This window comes from Loxodonta africana, chromosome 3 (genome assembly GCF_030014295.1).
Source record: "Loxodonta africana isolate mLoxAfr1 chromosome 3, mLoxAfr1.hap2, whole genome shotgun sequence".
Taxonomy (NCBI): domain Eukaryota; kingdom Metazoa; phylum Chordata; class Mammalia; order Proboscidea; family Elephantidae; genus Loxodonta; species Loxodonta africana.
The window spans coordinates 894823-912096 of NC_087344.1; the positions used below are offsets into that span (position 1 = coordinate 894823).

The window sequence follows — 17274 nt, forward strand, 5'->3', positions numbered from 1 at the left end:
CCGCGCGGACCTGGGTTCCCACAATCGCTTCTTTGCGAAGAAGGCTTTTTCTTGTTGGGGGTTTGTGTTGACGTTTGGGGGCGAGAGGAAACAGGGCTGGACGGCGGGTCTTGGCGCGAGTCCAGCATGGATGTGGTGGACCCCCAGGAGCTGGGCGTGTTCACGGAGGGCGAGCTGATGTCGGTGGGCATGGACACCTTCATCCACCGCATCGACTCCACCGAGGTCATCTACCAGCCGCGCCGAAAGCGCGCCAAACTGATCGGCAAGTACCTGATGGGGGACCTGCTGGGGGAGGGCTCCTACGGCAAGGTGAAGGAGGTGCTGGACTCGGAGACGCTGTGCCGGCGCGCCGTCAAGATCCTCAAGAAGAAGAAGCTGCGGCGCATCCCCAACGGGGAGGCCAACGTGAAGAAGTGAGTGCGGGAAGCGGGCGGGCTCCCTTCCGTCCTGCCTCCCTTCCTTCGTCCCTTCTTTTCCACCTGCCTCCCTCTCTCTCTGCTTCACCTGCTTTCAGTCCCTAACTTCCTACTCCTCCTTCTTGTCTCCCTCTCTCCCTGCCTTACTTCCTCCTTCCCTTGTTTCTCTTCTTCCTTCTTTCTCTTTCACTCTCTCTTACTTTCTCTTTTTCTCCCTCTCTCAGTCTCGTTCCGTTCTTCCTCTCTCCCTTCCTCCCTTTAAACCCCCCGAGCTGACAGGCCCATCACAGGCACTTGGCCTCCTGTTGGGGCACTGGGATGTGTGTCTTGGTTTGCTCTGGGGCCCTGGTGAGAGCACTTGGGACATCAGCACCCGCCTGTGGGGTGCACACCTTCCTCCCTGGTGTCAGAGGAGCCTGGGAACCCACTGGCGGGGCAGCAGAATGTGGTGTGTTTACCCGGTTGGAGAGAAGTCCCGCCTCTGCCAAAAAGAGCTGTTCGCACCAGTGGCTTATCGGTCAGACCCGGCCCTGGCCAGCTGCTGGGGCGGGGCTGTGATCAGGCAGCCCTGACAGGCCCCAGTTTATGTCCAAGAGGGCCAGGTAGGGCTCTGCTCTCAGCCCGCACGGGGTCTGCAGAAGGAGCAGCCCCGTCCTCCCCAGGCACTCTTGCTGTGGACACTCTGTCTCCACTCCCAAAAGGCGTTGGTTTCATGGGCTGGATAGCCCCCGACCTGGTCTCGGCGCCCCCCTGCCTGGTCTGGGCCCCACAGAGGCCTAGGGCGGCGCCACAGGACTCCACTTCCTCCACCTCCTTTACCTCTCACACCTGCTCACCCGAACCTCCCCAGGCTTTTCTCACTGGCTCAGGGATGGGAAGCTGTGTGGAGCCCTGCATGTGGGGCTGGGCCTGCCTTGGGGTGGAGCTTTGTTTGGGAATTCCTTGGAGAAAGCAGCTTCTGGAGTTAACCCTTCCGGAATCAGAACCAGCCCAGTTGCTGTCGCGTTGACCTGTACTCGTGGCGACCGCGTGTGTTCGGGGTGTAACTGAGCTCCGTAAATTCTCACTGTCTGACTGTTTGGCGGTAGATCACCAGGCCTTTCTTCCAGGGTGCCTCTGAGTGAACTCAGACCTCCAACGTTGCAGTTAGCAGCCGAGTGCGTTCACTGTTTGCAGCACTCAGAGACTCTCTAATCAGAGCAGTCAGGTTGCATTGTGACCAACCGGGAAGGTTTTGTGGCCGCCTTTCAGGGTCCTGACCCACCGAGTGGCAACCCTGGTGGGAGGCGTGGTGTGGGTTCCTGGTTGCAGTTTGCTTCCGCATCTGTGAAGTGAGGTTGCTGGATTATTCAGGGCCACCAGCTTGGAGCCCTTTGGGGCCAGGCGGGGCAGCCGTGCCAGGGGCGGAGGGTGGCACAGGGACTGGGTGGCTGGCGCCTGCTGTGCCCGCAGCCTGAGCGCAGCCGCCTCCGCATCCTAACCATGAGGCAGGGATCCAGATGCAGGCACTGGCTCCCATTCCTGTCCTTTCATTCCACCACGCACCTGGGAGGAGGGGTGAGGCCCAGTGCCAGTCTGTGACCCCTTTGGCTCCTGTCTGAGCGGGCAGAGGGCGGTTGGGGGCTTGCCCTGGGCCATCTCCAGGAGCGGTGCCATCCACATCCTGGGTGTCTGTGTCCCATGCGTGCCCCTGCTCTCGGGCCCTCCCTGGACATCCCTGTCTGCCTGGCTGCTCCCGAGAGGGACTTGATGTCACCCTGCCCTCACTTTGCTGGTCTTGGTCCCCCACTCAGGCGCCTGGGGTAGAGTAGGCATGGGCGTCCGTTGTCCGGTGCTCATGGGCGGGCTCAGCAGGCACGTGAGGATGCCTGATGCAGTGGGTGCCTGCCAGCCAGGGCCCTTCTAGAACCCGTCCCTCCAGCACACAAGTTCTGCTGGTTCTGTGGAACAGCTGTCCACCAGGGCCTTCGGGGCAGAGACCTGCCCCACGCTGAGGGTGTCATGCCACAGCCACAGAGGGGCCAGGCTCCCAGAGCATCCACATACCACACGGCACCTGGCCCCCATGAGGTGGGCATGCCCGGGGCCACAGCTGAGGGCTCGGGACTCAAGTCGCCCACCATCAGGACAGGAGGCCTCACAAGTGCCCCATGCTCACAGGAGATGTGAGTAGCCACCACCTGCCGTGGTAGCAGGACGCCGGGGTCTAGAGAACCCGAACGACGTGTAGTGCAGGCTACCTGTGGCCACCAGGTCCCCAGAACCACATGACCTGAAGGGAGCCACAGTGCAGACAAGCAGGTAGGGGTGCGTCCTGAGGGGAAGCTGAGGCCCAGGGCAGTGCAGCGATTGGTGAAGAGGTCCCTGACCTCCAGGACTGGCCGGCCTCACAGTCAGGAGTAACTTCTCCCATACGCAATGTGCCACGCCCAGTGTCCAGCCAATGGACTTGGCTCCAGACACGTGGTGGGGCTGCCTTGGGGATCCCCTTGGCCCCGTGCCCTCTGGTCCCGCCCGCAGTGTCTGGCCTGAGGAGCTGCAGCTGGCTGTGAGCTTGGACCTCACTGTGCCACCTCTCTTCTCCCTGCGGCTGCAGCACCCTGCCTGGGGTGCACATGGTTGAGATACCGGCCCATGGACCAGAGTGTCCTGGTGTCGTATGGAGACCGGGGTGTCTGCTCCAATCCTAAGATTGGGGCTCCCTGGCAGCCTTGCTGCCAGCCTGCCGCGGGAAGAAAGGCCTCTTTGTTGGCGAGAAGCTTGATAAACGCGACTTGATCGTCTCTTTTCATGAAGCATCGGGACCTTCCACACAGGCTCCCAGAGTCCCTACTGCAGCTCAGAGTGAAAGCTTCTCTCTTCAAGTGTGAAGACGTGGGGATGTTTGCCAGGGGCACTCTGGCGTGGGGCCCTCTTCTGGGCCAGAGCCTGGGAGACATCCTTCCCTTTCCAGTGTCTTCCTCTGCCGGAGTCTCCATGGAGTTTGCCCCCTGCCCTCGCGAATAAGAAGTAATACGCTCTTATTATACTAACGGAGAGTCCTGAGAGGTTTAAAGAAAGGAAAGTTACTTCTAATGGGCATTGTGAGAGTTTTGTTTTGTTTTGTAACATATCCAATTTCTTTTTAATGAAACCTGAACTTCTTTCTAAAGATCCTTTGCTAAGTAACCCATGCGAGCTGTGTGTTCCACAGGCTGTAGGTTCCTGTGCACCAGTGCTCGGTGGACTGGGCGGTTGTCCAGTCAGGGGCCCCCCTGTGCCACTGGGGCCCCCCTCTTGCTCACGCCGGGATGGGTAGAAAGCACGCATCCTCCTCAAACAAATGGGCGTGGCCCTGCGCCCACTCACACTCTCTTTGAGGGTGGGGGTCAGCTGTTGCAGGTCACCCTCCAAAGGGAGGTGCAGGCAGCCTCAGTGACCTCAGACCCCACCCTGCTCACCCCACCCAGTGCCCCCCAGCCCCGTGTCACGTGCCCAGTGGGGCCGAGTGTCATGTGTCCATGTGTTTGCTTTGCAAACAAATGGACAGCAGGCGGGAGGAGTGCTTTGCTTGTGGTAACTGGTGTTTATGGGCAGCTTGCCCCACTGGCCGCTGCCTGGGAGATTAAGGCCACTTCTTGCTCAGGTGTGGGAGTGGACGGCCTCCAGGGTGCTGGGCCAGGGCTGCTCTGGACCCCCCCCCAAGCCAGGAGCCTTGGGTGAGAATTGTGGCCTTGGGCCCCCATGTGCGCGTGACCTTGAGCCTTAGCTCTTCATGGTGTGGAAAGTGGCAATGATGGAGGTCAGGTGTCTGGTCATGGTCTTGGTCAGGTAAACGGGAAGCTGGGCTGGAGCTGCTTGGTTCACACTGTGCCAGGCGTTTGACGGGCCTCAGAAATGACACGCTGAGCATGGGGCCCTCGCTTCTGGGGAGCCAGGGTTCTCATTCTAGAGTGTGTTGGAGAGTCACTGTCAAAGCTGCCGTCCACCCTGTGTCCACCAGCTGGCCAGACTGGACCTCCTTGTTCTTTATCAGCTTGATTGAGATGTACCTCACACCGTACACTCCATCCGCATGAAGTACATGCCGCAGACTTCACCCACCTGAGGTACACAGACGCCGAGACTTCACCCACGTGAAGCACACATGCCACTTGCTCCACCCACAAGAGGCACACGCTGCAGACTTCACCCACGTGAGGTACATATATGCCACACACTCCACCCGTGTAAGCCACATACACGCCACACATTTCACCCACATAAGATACATATGCTGCAGACTTCACCCATGTGAGGCACGCACCACACACTTCACCCACGTGAGGCACACGCCACACATTCCACCCACATGAGGCACACATGCCATGCACTTCACCCACGTGAGGCACACATGCCATCACCACTCTCTAGTTCCAGAACTTTCCATCACCCCGCACAGAAGCCCAGTGCTCATCAGCAGTCACCCCATTCCTCTCCAGTAGCCTCTGGCATGTTTTCGAGGTTCATCCACGTTGTAGCATGTATCAGAGCTTCGTTACTCTTTATGACCAAGTAATCATCCTGTTGTGTCGGGGAACCACACCTGCCATGAGGCCTGAACCCCTCCCCGGCCAGCATCCTAGTCTGACCAGAAGCCAGGCCAATGCTGGTGCCTCTTCTCGGTGCCTCTAGCCTGAGTGATGTTGGTGGCCCACGCTCACACTGCTGATCTTCCCCCGATCAGTCAACAAGCGGGCAGTTGGCTGCTCTGCTCTGGGCCACACACAGGCTGGCAGGGTCCGGAAGGTTCTGGAGAGCCGAGGGTGGGCGTGTCGAATGGGAACTGTCCACTGCCCAGAAGGCAGCTTCCTCTCTTTCAGGAGCACTTCCGGCAGTGTTTTCCTTTTCCTTTAAACATTGTTCTTTCTTGCTTTTTTTTTCCTGGCGAGAGATGAGATACTTGTTGTAGGAAGCTGAAAATAGATGATGCCAAAGCCCCCATGGTTGTGCAGAGCGAGCCACAGAGACACATGTGGTATACCCTCCTGGGTGTCTCCTGCGCCCAGGTCACACTGCACACGTGACTCTCTAACCTGCAACTCTCACAGCCTCGTCCAGGTCACACTGCACCCCCGACTCTGTTACCTGCAACTCTTATGGCCTCATCCAGGTCACACCGCACCCCCGACTCTAACCTGCAACTCTCACGCCCTCGTCCAGGTCACACCGCACCCCCGACTCTAACCTGCAACTCTCACGCCCTCGTCCAGGTCACACCGCACCCCCGACTCTAACCTGCAACTCTCACGCCCTCGTCCAGGTCACACTGCGCACATGTCTCTAACCTGCAACTCTCACGCCCTCGTCCAGGTCACACTGCACCCCCGACTCTAACCTGCAACTCTCATGGCCTCATCCAGGTCGCACTGCACCCCTGATTCTCTAACCTGCAGCTCTCACGGCCTCGTCCAGGTCACACTGCACCCCCAACTCTCTAACCTGCAGCTCTCACGCCCTCGCCCAGGTCACATTGCACACACGGCTCTAACCTGCAACTCTCAGGTCCTCATCCAGGTCACACTGCACACACGACTCTAACCTGCAGCTCTCACGGCCTTGTCTGGGCCACTCAGCGCAGGTGCGAGCAAGCGACCATAGCTCTCCCTGTGCACGCAGTGTGAGGTGTGTACAGAGTGCCTGGGCCCCAGGGTGTGATTACACAGACAGATGAGCACAGGCCCCACGTGGGTTGGCTGGCTGCAGCGCGGACATTGGGGTTTAAGAGAGAGCATCTTACTGATGGTGAGTGGGAGCCTGGAGCCGTCTGGAGGGCTGGCTCGTCAGCAGCGTCTGGGTGGGTCCCATGGAGAGTACGCACACACAGTCAGTGATGGCTCCGCCTTGGAAGCGGGGTGCGATGGGAGCAGCGTGGTCTTGGGAGGTGGCAGGGGCCCTAGTGTCTGAAGCTGTGGGGATGGAGCCACGGCCTGTTAGGACCCTGAGGTCATCCAGGCCAGACCTCTCCTGTTGATTGGGGTGACAACCTGGATCCTCTGCGGGCATAGCTGGGCTGCCCCACGCCCACCCCGCTGACGGGTTTGAGGCTGTGCTGTCTTGTTCTTGATTGGCAGGGTCTGAAACACACTTGAGGCGCCCCTCTGTTTGGAGCGGATGACTGCTGTTTTGGCACTGCAGGCTGACCTGGTCCCACAGCCCGGGGGGCAGAGCATACGTGGCCCCATCAGCAGATGCGATTTTAGTGGACCTTCCTGACGGAGCTTCGTGGAGGGGCGCAGAATGGCGCAAGAGGGCTTTCTAGAGCCAGGCACATCACCAGGCGGGGGTGGGGTGGGCACGCCAGTTTGGGGGTGTCTGGAGTTGTGAGGTCGTGGCAGCGATATGCTGGAGAGGCGTGTCCCAGTGCTGGGCTCTGAGCCGAAAGTCCTGGGAAGCCACGAATTGGGGTTGGGGTCAGTTCTCCATGGCCAGCTCCTGCTGCCACCACAGGCCCTGGGGGCACGTGTTTGAGGTGGGCTGTGCCTGCTGAGGGGGAAGCCGTGCCCCCGGACCGCCCTCCTTCTCTTCAGGGCCCACAGGCTGGTCATCGGCTGGCCCACAGGGTGCAGGGTTGGACAGACGTCCATGGGAGGAGCCACACAGCCTGGCCAGGACTTGGTGTGCGGCAGTGGGTGCTGAAGAATCTGACAGGACTGCTCTGTCCCTGGGCCTGGGCTCCTGAGAACGTGGCTAGGGCTGGGACAAACAAACCTGTCCCTGGCCCCTAGGGCATGCCTGAAGCTCTCTGGCCAGGCCAGGGTAGGGGGAGGAGCAGAGAGAGTCCATGGGGAGCTCTGCTGGGAGGGGTCAGTGCAGGGTGAGCTCGGGCCCCTCCGTCCCCAAGGAGACCCCGGCAGGCTCCTCCGACGTCTTTGTCTGACATGGAGGCAGCGCCCCCTAGGGCTGGGCCAGTGTGGACGCTGGGTAGTGTGGTGTGTCACTCATGTGTGGCCCTGGGTGGACAGTAATCGTGGCTGTGTCTGGCCGTCCTCTCATCGCCCTGCGCCACCTCCTGCCATCTACCCGCCCAACTGTGAGTGCCAGGCTCCCAGCCGGCGCCATAAAAAGCTGGCTGGCCCCTGCCGGTAATCGGAGCTGCAGGCATGTGTTTAACACAGAAGAAGGGAGGGCGCTTGCCTAGCCAGGCGTGCACAGGCCGGGGCTGTGGGGACAGGCCTCTGGGCCACGGGTGGCAAATTGTTGGGGTCTTTCCTGGGTGGGGCCATGTCCTTTGTCCAGCTGTCTCCAGTTCCTTTCCCTCTTCGTCTTCTTCCTGCCCAAGCAGCTGTACCTGCATCCCTCGACCCTTGGCCCTCACTCTGCGGCTGCCTGTATCCACCCCGCGTTTGCCCCGTGTCCATATCCAGCCCTGTTTGCCCTCATCCACCCCCCGTCCACACCCAGCCCTGTTTGCCCTCATCCACCCCCTGTCCACGCCCAGCCCTGTCTGCCCTCATCCACTCCATGTCCACACCCAGCCCTGTTTGCCCTCATCCAGGGGATTGGCTCTTCGGTGCCACTGTTGCAACCCCATGATGGTGGTGGCCCAGAGCAGGCCCTGCCCACAGCCACCCTGGCCACTTGCACCCAGTGCTCCGGGAGGTCAACAGCTCTGGGGACGTGGGAGTGATGCACAGCGGTGAGGGGCAGTAACGAGGGCTTCCTGGAAGGAGTGGGCTTCTCAGAGCCTGGACAGTGAAGAGACAGGAACCTGGGTCTGTGGGGGGCCGTGCCAGTGTGGACAGAGGCACCAGGTGGGTGAACGGCCAGTTGCATCTCCGAGCAGAGCAGAGCAGAGCACTTGAGTAAACTGGGAGGCATAGGAGGGGCTTGAGCTTGGGCCGTTCTGCCCCGGCCAGAGCGCGGCCAGAGCAAGGCATGGTTGGCAAGCTGACTGTACCAGGTCTGCCCACAGCTATGCTGATGCCTGTCCCGTCCCTGCAGGGAGATCCAGCTTCTGCGACGGCTGCGGCACCGGAACGTCATCCAGCTGGTGGACGTGCTGTGCAACGAGGAGAAGCAGAAGATATATCCTCTCGTGTGCGCGTGTGGGTGGGGAGGCCTCGGCTAGGCACACAAGGCAGGAGATACAGCCTTATGTGTGCACAGAGGAGAAGCAGGAGATACATGTGCGCACGTGTGTGTGCGTGTGTGCATGGCACCTGGGCTGTGCACAGAGAAGCAGGAGATGTAGTCTCACCTGTGCACCTGTGTGTGTGTGTTTGTGCGTGCGTGCGCAGGGGCGCTGAGCTGCGCATGGAGAAGCAAGAGCTATATCTGTGCATGTGTGTGTCGGGCCCATGCTGTGCACCAAGGGGAAGCAGATGTATCCTCGCGTGTGCATGTGCGTGTGTCGGGGCCTGTGCTGTGCACCAGGAGAAGCTAGAGCTGTATCCTTGCTGGGTGGGGCTGCCTAGAGCTGCTGACCTAGTGCCCAGCCCCATTGCGGCCACTGTACGCACAGTGGCCAGTAGGTGTCCTGGACTCTTGTCTCGGAAGCTAGTTTATTGATGGAATGGTCCACAGCTGGCCGGTGGCCGTGGCAGCTGAGCCCCCGCCCCCCCTGTGTTGTCACTTAGCAGCCCAGGGTGGCTGGTCACTGAGCTTGGGGCGTGGGTTTGGGCAGATCCCCTCAGACCCCACAGGTCCCCGTTCCTCGGGGGTCCCCTCCGAATCCCCTGCTCTGTCCTGAGCTCCAGCTCGTCGGTGACGCCATGCCCCACAGCCCAGCTGGTACAAGCTGTCTCAGGGATGGAGGGGGCTGGTACAGGCGGGCATCCCCGCGGTGGCTTCCTTGACGTGCACACGTATATGGTGATGGAGTACTGTGTGTGCGGCATGCAGGAGATGCTGGACAGTGTGCCCGAGAAGAGGTTCCCTGTGTGCCAGGCCCACGGGTCAGTCGGTGGCCCGTCTGCAGCCACCAGCCTCGCCTGCACCCTGCACCGCCGGGCCCCGGCCCACGGGGGCTTCCACCCTGCGCCGTGCCGGGCCCCGACCCATGGGGGCTTCCACCCTGCGCTGTGTCGGCTCCTGACCCACGGGGGCTTCCACCCTGGTGGCCGTACACCCAGGCCTGAGGGGATGGTCCAGCCAATTCTGTGTTCAGACAGCTGGTTGTTGATGAAAGGAAGGTTCGAATGTTTTTGGATTGAGAACTCTTAGGGGCCATGTGTGCTCCTCAACTGTGGACACTGGGGGCGCGAGAGCTCCCCTCAGTAGCTCCCCTCTGCACCCTGTGGAGCCCCTCCTGTCCCCGAGAAACTGCTCAGGTCAGGTGACCTCCAGGTCCTTAGGAAGCCCCCGGACGCCCTGCCAGAGCCTGTAGCACCCGCCAGCCAGCTGAGCCTCCCGCTGCGTGGGGCCGCCCGCCCTGTGCCGCGCTGGAGTCTCTGGGCTCCCAGGAGCCCTGGCCAGCATGCGCCTCTCCACAGGTACTTCTGCCAGCTGATCGATGGGCTGGAGTACCTGCACAGCCAGGGCATCGTACACAAGGACATCAAGCCAGGGAACCTGCTGCTCACCACTGGCGGGACGCTCAAGATCTCTGACCTGGGAGTGGCAGAGGTGGGGCCTTGGGTCCACGAGATGGGGTCACAGGGGAGTGGCTGAGGTGGGACGGCAGGGGCGGGGTCTGGGAGAAGAGGACTTGGGGGCCTGCACAGGGAGGGGCTGGGGTCTACATGAAGGGGGTGCATTTAGGGGCTTGCGTGGTGTGGGGGTGGGCTGCCCAGGGTGCTCACTGACGCTGCTGGTCCCTGCAGGCCCTGCACCCGTTTGCTGAGGATGATACATGCCGGACCAGCCAGGGCTCACCAGCCTTCCAGCCACCGGAGATCGCCAACGGCCTGGACACCTTCTCGGGCTTCAAGGTGGACATCTGGTCGGCGGGGGTCACCCTGTAAGTGCCTGGGGCGCTAGACCACAGCCCTGCCCCCCGCAGATCCCCAGGCTTTATGCTGGGTGCCAGACCTTCCCTCCCCCAGCCTGTTGGGGGCGCCCTGTGCAGATGCGTGTCCTTACCAACCACCCCCGTTCCTTTGGGCACGCAGCTACAACATCACGACAGGCCTGTACCCTTTCGAAGGGGACAACATCTACAAGCTGTTTGAGAACATCGGGAAGGGGGACTACACGATCCCGGGGGACTGCGGCCCGCCACTGTCAGACCTGCTGAGAGGTAGGGCGGCCCCTTGTGTCCAGACCTGCGCGTCTACATGGAGTCCAGGAAGGGTGTGGGGGGCGGCGTGTGCGTACTGAGGGACCTGCTGGAGAGGCCACGGGGTTCCAGGGGCTCGGGAAAGCTGCCCGGAGGCCCTGTTATGTCTGTTCCACCTCAGGGCCGGGGGCCCCAGAAGCGCTGGCTCTGCATGCAAAGCCTCTGTGCAGCCCCCTACCCCTCACTGCCCTCGGCCTAGCTGGGGGGCTGGGGCAGGGACAGGATGGGACTGGACCTCAGAAAGGCTTGAGTTGGCTGGTGGGGTCTCCTGCCGCACTGCAGGAGGGGCCAGTTCTGGGGTGGTGTGCAGGGGCTGGGAGCCCCGGCTCAGGTGGGTGGACCTGGGCGGTGGTACCAGGATGGATCCCTAGGCAGGGTCTCCCTGTCTGTCTGTGTAGACGCTGTCAAGGGGCTGGCAGGGGCACCTCTTGCTCATGCGTCCAAGGCCCGGTTGGGTCCCTTGGGCTCTGTCACCTCCCTTGGGGCCCTCAGTTCAAAACTAGGGGTAGGTATACCCTGCAGAGCGCACACTGGTGCCGCCACCCTATCTCGTTATCACGCCACGCACCCTCTCTGGCCGTGGCTGCAGGGTCCTTGGACACCGGGCAGACAGCTCCTCCTCTTCCGGCCATGTTTCCCAGGCAACGCAGCAGGTGGCGCTGTTGTCTGTACAGTCACGGTTTCCTTCCCAGGGTCTTCGTGGTTTTCGCAGTTGATCGGCCACATGCCAGTGGGGCTCTGGGACTCCATGAAGTAGGACACTGTCCATCCACTAAGTGTGGCCAGCATCCTTTGATGGGGCCTCCAGCTCCCTGGCATTGGCGTCTCAGGGGATGGGGCAGCCACCAGCCCCAGGACCAACAGGGGCTCCTGGGGCCGTGCCCTCCCGGTTCATGGTGCTGGGGGCCACTGAACCAGCTGTGCCTGCTGTGTTCTGGCTTTGCTGGCCACCCAGGTCCACTGTATTATCTGCAGCTCTTGGCCAGACCCCCGCCACCCCCACAGACAAAGTGAAAAGCACCTTTGCCCAGTGCATTCCAGGTGAATCTATCAGCAGGTGACTCGCCTGCTTTCTCCTCTTGGCTGTGGTCGCCTGCGTTGCCAGAGCAAGTGTGCCGTTCACATGTGCGTCTCAATTCAGATGCCACGTTCCCAATGGGAGCTCTTGATCTTGTTGAGACTTTGTGACTGACCGCTGGAAGGTGGACATCTGTTCTCAGAGGTGTTGTTGAGACTTTGTGACTGACCACTGGAAGGTGGACATCTGTCCTCAGAGGTGTTCCAGTGGCTTTGTTGAAAACAGTCTCACTTTTTGCACTCATTAATATGAAGCAGATGTGGATGGGGGGTGGGTGAGGGTCCCTCAGGTCCCCTAGGCTGGCGTGGTCCTGGCCAGGCTATACCCACCCCACTTGTGGGAGAACCTGGCTGGTCTAGGCATAGTTCTGACTTCTGGGTTCGTGCCACAGCCTCCCAGGCCCACAGGCTCTGAGCCACAGCACAGCAATCCTCACCAGCTAGGGGCTGCCCTGTCCCTGGGTCTCCATCCTCCCAAGCTCAGGCACCTCCTCCCCACCGGTGTGGCCCCTCCTGGCTAGATGCCCCATCCTACCCAATCCACGCAATCCGTAAGAATGAGGGTGGTGGAGGGTGCAGGGCCTGCTGCCCTCTCCACAGAAGTGTTGGGGAGGCACCATGGGGTGTGGAAAACCCAATACCATGGGCACTTTGGGCCATAACCGTGGTGGCTGCACCATCCTCTAGCACCCTCAGGTTGACTCTGTGCCCGGCTTGCAGAATGGCCACAGGTCTGAGAGGGCCTGTAAAAATGGCTTGTCATCAGGAGGAGAGAGAACCACCATCGATATCAGCCCGAAGCTGATTCCAAAATGGTGTGGTGTCAGACCTCGTCAGTTAACGTCAGGAGTGGGAGAGAGGCACCATCCACATCAGCCCGAGGCTGAGTCCTCTGAAGCAGAGGTCACACGTGCCTCCTCTCTCCAACCTTTTGATCAGTTCTGACACCAGCCGTCCCTCCTGCAGCACTCTCTACTTCTCTGCTGGGTTTGATAATTTGTTGCAAGAGCCACAGAGAACACACAGACCACCCTCAGGATTATGGGGCTTATCAGGGAAGTAACAGGTTACAGTTCAGGGTCAGGAATGACTTGGAAGTAACAGGAACAATTCAAGATACAGTGTTTCAACCAGAACCGCTGCTTCTCTGCCCTTTCTTTAGGTAGGCCTCTCTCCGTCCTTGGGCCCTCGGCCCCTTGGCCTCTGCCCAACTCGGGCAAGTGTTACAAAGCTCTTTAGCTCCACAGACAAGTGCCTGAGGCATCCCACTCCGCCAGGAAGCCTCTTGCCCAAAGGCGCTCAGCTCTCAGTCTGTGGGTCAGCACACAGACCGTAGTTGGAAGCCTACCATGCTGTCTTGTGCTGGTCTCTTGGCTCTGCTGCCACCACGTCTTGACACTTCACACTGTTTCCGCTGTTTTAGTTCTCTCTGACCTTTGAGTCTAGGAGGTTCTCAGCGTAGGGACCCTGGGTTCAAAAGACCTGCTCCACTCCTAGCTCTTCTTCTTGATGGTAGTGAAGTTTCCTTCCTGGCGTTTTTTTTTTAATAATTTTTATTGTGCTTTAAGTGAAAGTTTACAAGTCAGTCTTACATATGAACTTATATACGCCTTACTATATACTCCCATTTATTCCCCTTTTTTTTTTTTTAGTGAGTCAGCCCGTTCCCTCCTTCCAGTCTCTCCTTTCGTGACCATCCGGCATAGTTTAAGATTGGCTCACTTTAAGCCTAGCAGGATGGCAAACCAACCAGTCCCCTCATTAGGGTTCCATACACCTTATTTGCATTATTAGCCGGCTGCCCAATCCCCTTGCTGGGCCACAAACACCTTGTTTGCATAGTCCCACACAGTCGTTTTGTGGGAGTCGCACAGTCATGCCTAGAAGGGCCATATGAAGTGCTTCACTACACCACGGAGCTGCCTTCTGCATTACGCCCAGCTCATGCATCCTGTGTGTCCCAGTTCATCATGCTGGACTGTTGAGGGGCTTTGGACCTGGTACAGACTGTGGGAAGAGTGGGTGGCCTTGTCAGTCCCAGCCTCAGAGGGAAAACTCACTACTTCATTTTTAAGTATGAGACACTAGTTATCAGATAAGGAAGCCCCTCCTGTTTTGAGTGGGGCAGGTTTTCTTTGTGAACCTTTTTACAATCTTACCAAGCGCCTTTTTGCATCTACCAGGTGACCACATATTTTCTGTCTGTCGGTGTGGCGGCTTATGTTGATTTTCTAAAGTCAAACGGACTGTGCCCCTGGAGGCATTGCAGCCTTGTCCTGAAGCACACTTTTTTTATGATCGCTGGGTCTCCTGTGGTGGTTTCTGCAGTGTTTTTGCTCCCGTTTCCGGTTTTGCATGACTGGTGGCTCTTGGCTGTCCTATCTTGGTGAAGTGTTGATACTCAGGTAAAAAACCAACTGCAGTCCAGTTGACACCGACTCATGGCAACCCCACACGTGTCAGAGTAGAGCTGCGCTTTGTAGGGTTTTCAGTGACAGACCGTTTGGAAGTAGGTCGCCAGGCCTTTCTGTCGAGGTGCCTCTGGGTGGACTCGAAACTCCAGCCTTTTGGTCAGCAGCTGAACACGTTAACCGCCTGTACCCCTCAGGGACTCCCAGTTATAAAGACGGTTAATTTTCAATCTTCTTGTCTAAGTTATCTACTGCTGCTATAACATAAATACCACGAATGGCTTTAAGAAAGAGAAATTTATTCTCTCACCGTCCTGTAGGCTGGCTACAAGTCCAGACTCAGGGCATCAGCACCAGGGGAAGACTTTCTGTCTCTGTCAGCCCTGGGGGAGCGTCCTTGTGACGCATCAGTCTTCCTGGGTCTGGGAGCATCTCAGCGCAGGAACCTCGGGTCCGAAGGACGCGCGCTGCTCCCGGCACTGCTTTCTTGGTGGTAGGAGGTTCCCATGTCTCTCTGCTCACTTCTCTCTTTTATATCTCAAAAAAGATTGGCTTAAGACGCAATCTCATCTAGTAGACCCCATCAACGTCACTGCCACTAATCCATCTTGTTACATCATAGGGATAGGATTTACAACACGTGGGGATATCACATCAGAAGATAAAATGGTAGGCAGTCATACAGTCGTACAAGGGAATCATGACCCAGCCAAGTTGACAGATACTTTTGGGGACACAATTCAATCTGTGACATTTCTTTTCTAGTGTATGCCTTTAGGGCTACAAATTGTTTTCTCCATCGTGCACTGCCATTACACCACAAATACTGGTGTGTAGATAGTTGTTCATCACGACTCTGTTTACCAGATTTTCTAATTTATGTTTTTATTGTCTAACACCTATGAATTCTTTAGACACACTTAAATTCAAAACACATGGGAATTTAAATTTTTTACTGTTTGTTTTATTTCAAGCTTTATTGCCTTCAGTGAGACAATTTGAATGATTCCAGTCTTGTGAATTGTGCCGGCTTACTTTATGGCCTAAAATGTGGTCCTTGTTTGTGAACATTACACGTGAACTTGGGGAAGTTGTCCTTCGTTCAGCGTAATGCTCCCTGCGTGCTTGTCAGTCAAGTCTGTTGATTGTGGTGTTGGAATATTCTCTGTTTTTGTAAGTTACAGAGAGAGTTTGGCTGTGCCGACGATGTGTCTGGTCCTCCTGGTCCAGCCTGTTTTCTCTTTATACTTGGAAGCTGTGTGTCAGGTGCCCCACGTGTAAAACATAGAGCGTTTACCTCTTACTTTCTCTTATGTGTTGTTTGCTTTCACTGCTGTGAAAACAGCCCACAGGAGGTACGGTTGTATCTTTAACGGCCGTGTCCATTCAGGTTCCCCCATCCACCTCGCTTTGCCCTTCATCCCCCTCGGGCCTCGGGCAGTGCAGTCACATTCGGCTGACGTGTGGCCTTTCCCCCAAGGTCGGCTTGATGGCGGGTCTGGGTGACCTGCCCCACCTGGCAGGAAGTGGACACTCATGGGAGGGCAGGTCCCCGTCCTTCCCTGCAGCCAGAGCCCAGTGTCTTGGCCTCTCCGTGGCCCAGGAAGAGGGCTGGGCAGATGGATGATGGATGGACGGGAAGCAGCAGTCAGCAGTGGGGGCTCGGGGTCCGAGTGCTCTGCCTGACCAGTGGCACCTCTCCTCAGGGATGCTTGAGTATGAGCCGGCCCGGAGGCTCTCCATCCAGCAGATTCGGCAGCACAGGTGAGCTGGGGGGGATGCAGGTGAGGGGGGGATGCAGGTGAGTGAGGGGGGAGGTGAGTGGGGGGATGCAGGGGAGCAAGTGAGTGGGGGAGGATGCAGTTGAGGGGAGATGCAGGTGAGCTGGGGGGCTGTAGGTGAGCAGAGGGGGCTCAGGTGAGCTGCAGGGGCTGTAGGTAAGCAGAGGGGGCTCAGGTGAGCAGGGGGCAGGTGAGTGGAGGGTGCACGCAGGTGAGCTGGGGGGTCTCTAGGTGAGTTGAGGGGGCACAGGTGAGTGGTGGGGGATACAGGTGAGCTGGGGGGGCAGGTGAGCTGGGGGACCGTAAGTGAGCTGAGGGGGAGTGTAGGCAAGCGGCAGGGGGTGTAGGTGAACTAGGGGGGTATAGGTGAGCTGGGGGGGCAGGTAAGCGGCAGGGGGTGTAGGCGGGTGTGGGGGTGGTAGGTGAACTGAGGGGGGCGCGGGTGAGCAGGGAGACATAGGTGAGTGGGCCGATGAAGGTGAGTGGACAGGCAGGCTGGCGGGGGGGGTGTTCCCAGTAAAGTCACTTAAGAGGCCCAAGGTGGCAGGCCATCAGGAAGTGATGGTTTTGGTGCTGGTGCCAGCTCAGCCCCGAAGATCAGGTCGGGGACGTGGTGGTCCTGGTGGCTTCTGCCCCCTGAGCTGGCTTCACCCCAGGAAGGCCTGGTGTCTCTCGGGCAGTCCGGGGTTTGCGTGGTCCTCGCCCCCACTTGCAGGGCTGGCTTTTCTCAGTGTCCGTCTCCCAGGGCTGCCCCTGAGTTCCATGGTCTGCAGCCTGCACCAGGGTCTGTGGTGGGTCAGCGGGGGTGACGCTGGGGCCCCCTGCGTGGGGAGGAGCCGGTGCGCCTGGCCTGAGGCTGTCCCTGCAACTGTCCTATGGCAGTGGCCCAGGCAGTTCTCCCCCATCCTCCTCGCCATCCTGACGGCACCCCCGCTCCCGGCCCTGCAGCTGGTTCCGCAAGAAGCACCCACCAGCCGAGGCGCTGGTGCCTATCCCCCCCAGCCCGGACACCAAGGATCGGTGGCGCAGCATGACCGTGGTGCCCTACCTCGAGGACCTGCACGGCTGCGCCGGCGACGCCGATGATGAGGGCCTCTTTGACATCGAGGACGACATCATCTACACTCAGGACTTCACGGTGCCCGGTGAGGCCCGGCTGATGGCACCCCCACCACCATGGCTGTCCCACCTGCAATACTCTCCCCTTTAAGGGTATCCCCGACCACATCCCTCCAGACATGTCTACCCAGGATGTCCCCTCACGGCCTGTCTGAGGCCGCTCCTGATAGCAGCCCCACTGCCTCGGCCGGTGGCCTCCATGGGGACCCAAGGCTTGGTGGTGCTGAAAG

General features: G+C 59.2%; 1 protein-coding gene across 4 annotated transcripts in view; it reads left to right on the plus strand.

The window, feature by feature from the left end:
• The window catches only part of STK11 (serine/threonine kinase 11), a 22533-nt gene continuing 5259 nt past the window's right edge, over positions 1 to 17274 (plus strand). For all 4 annotated transcript variants that reach the window (XR_002784355.2, XM_010601852.3, XM_003422525.4 and 1 more), the window contains exons 1-8: positions 1 to 416; positions 8382 to 8465; positions 9245 to 9334; positions 9872 to 10004; positions 10202 to 10338; positions 10490 to 10617; positions 15851 to 15908; positions 16874 to 17070. Coding sequence is in view for 3 of the 4 variants with exons in the window: in XM_010601852.3 (XP_010600154.1) it covers positions 127 to 416; positions 8382 to 8465; positions 9245 to 9334; positions 9872 to 10004; positions 10202 to 10338; positions 10490 to 10617; positions 15851 to 15908; positions 16874 to 17070 (1117 nt within the window). In the remaining variant the exon portion in view is untranslated. The remainder of the gene's footprint in view (positions 417 to 8381; positions 8466 to 9244; positions 9335 to 9871; positions 10005 to 10201; positions 10339 to 10489; positions 10618 to 15850; positions 15909 to 16873; positions 17071 to 17274) is intronic.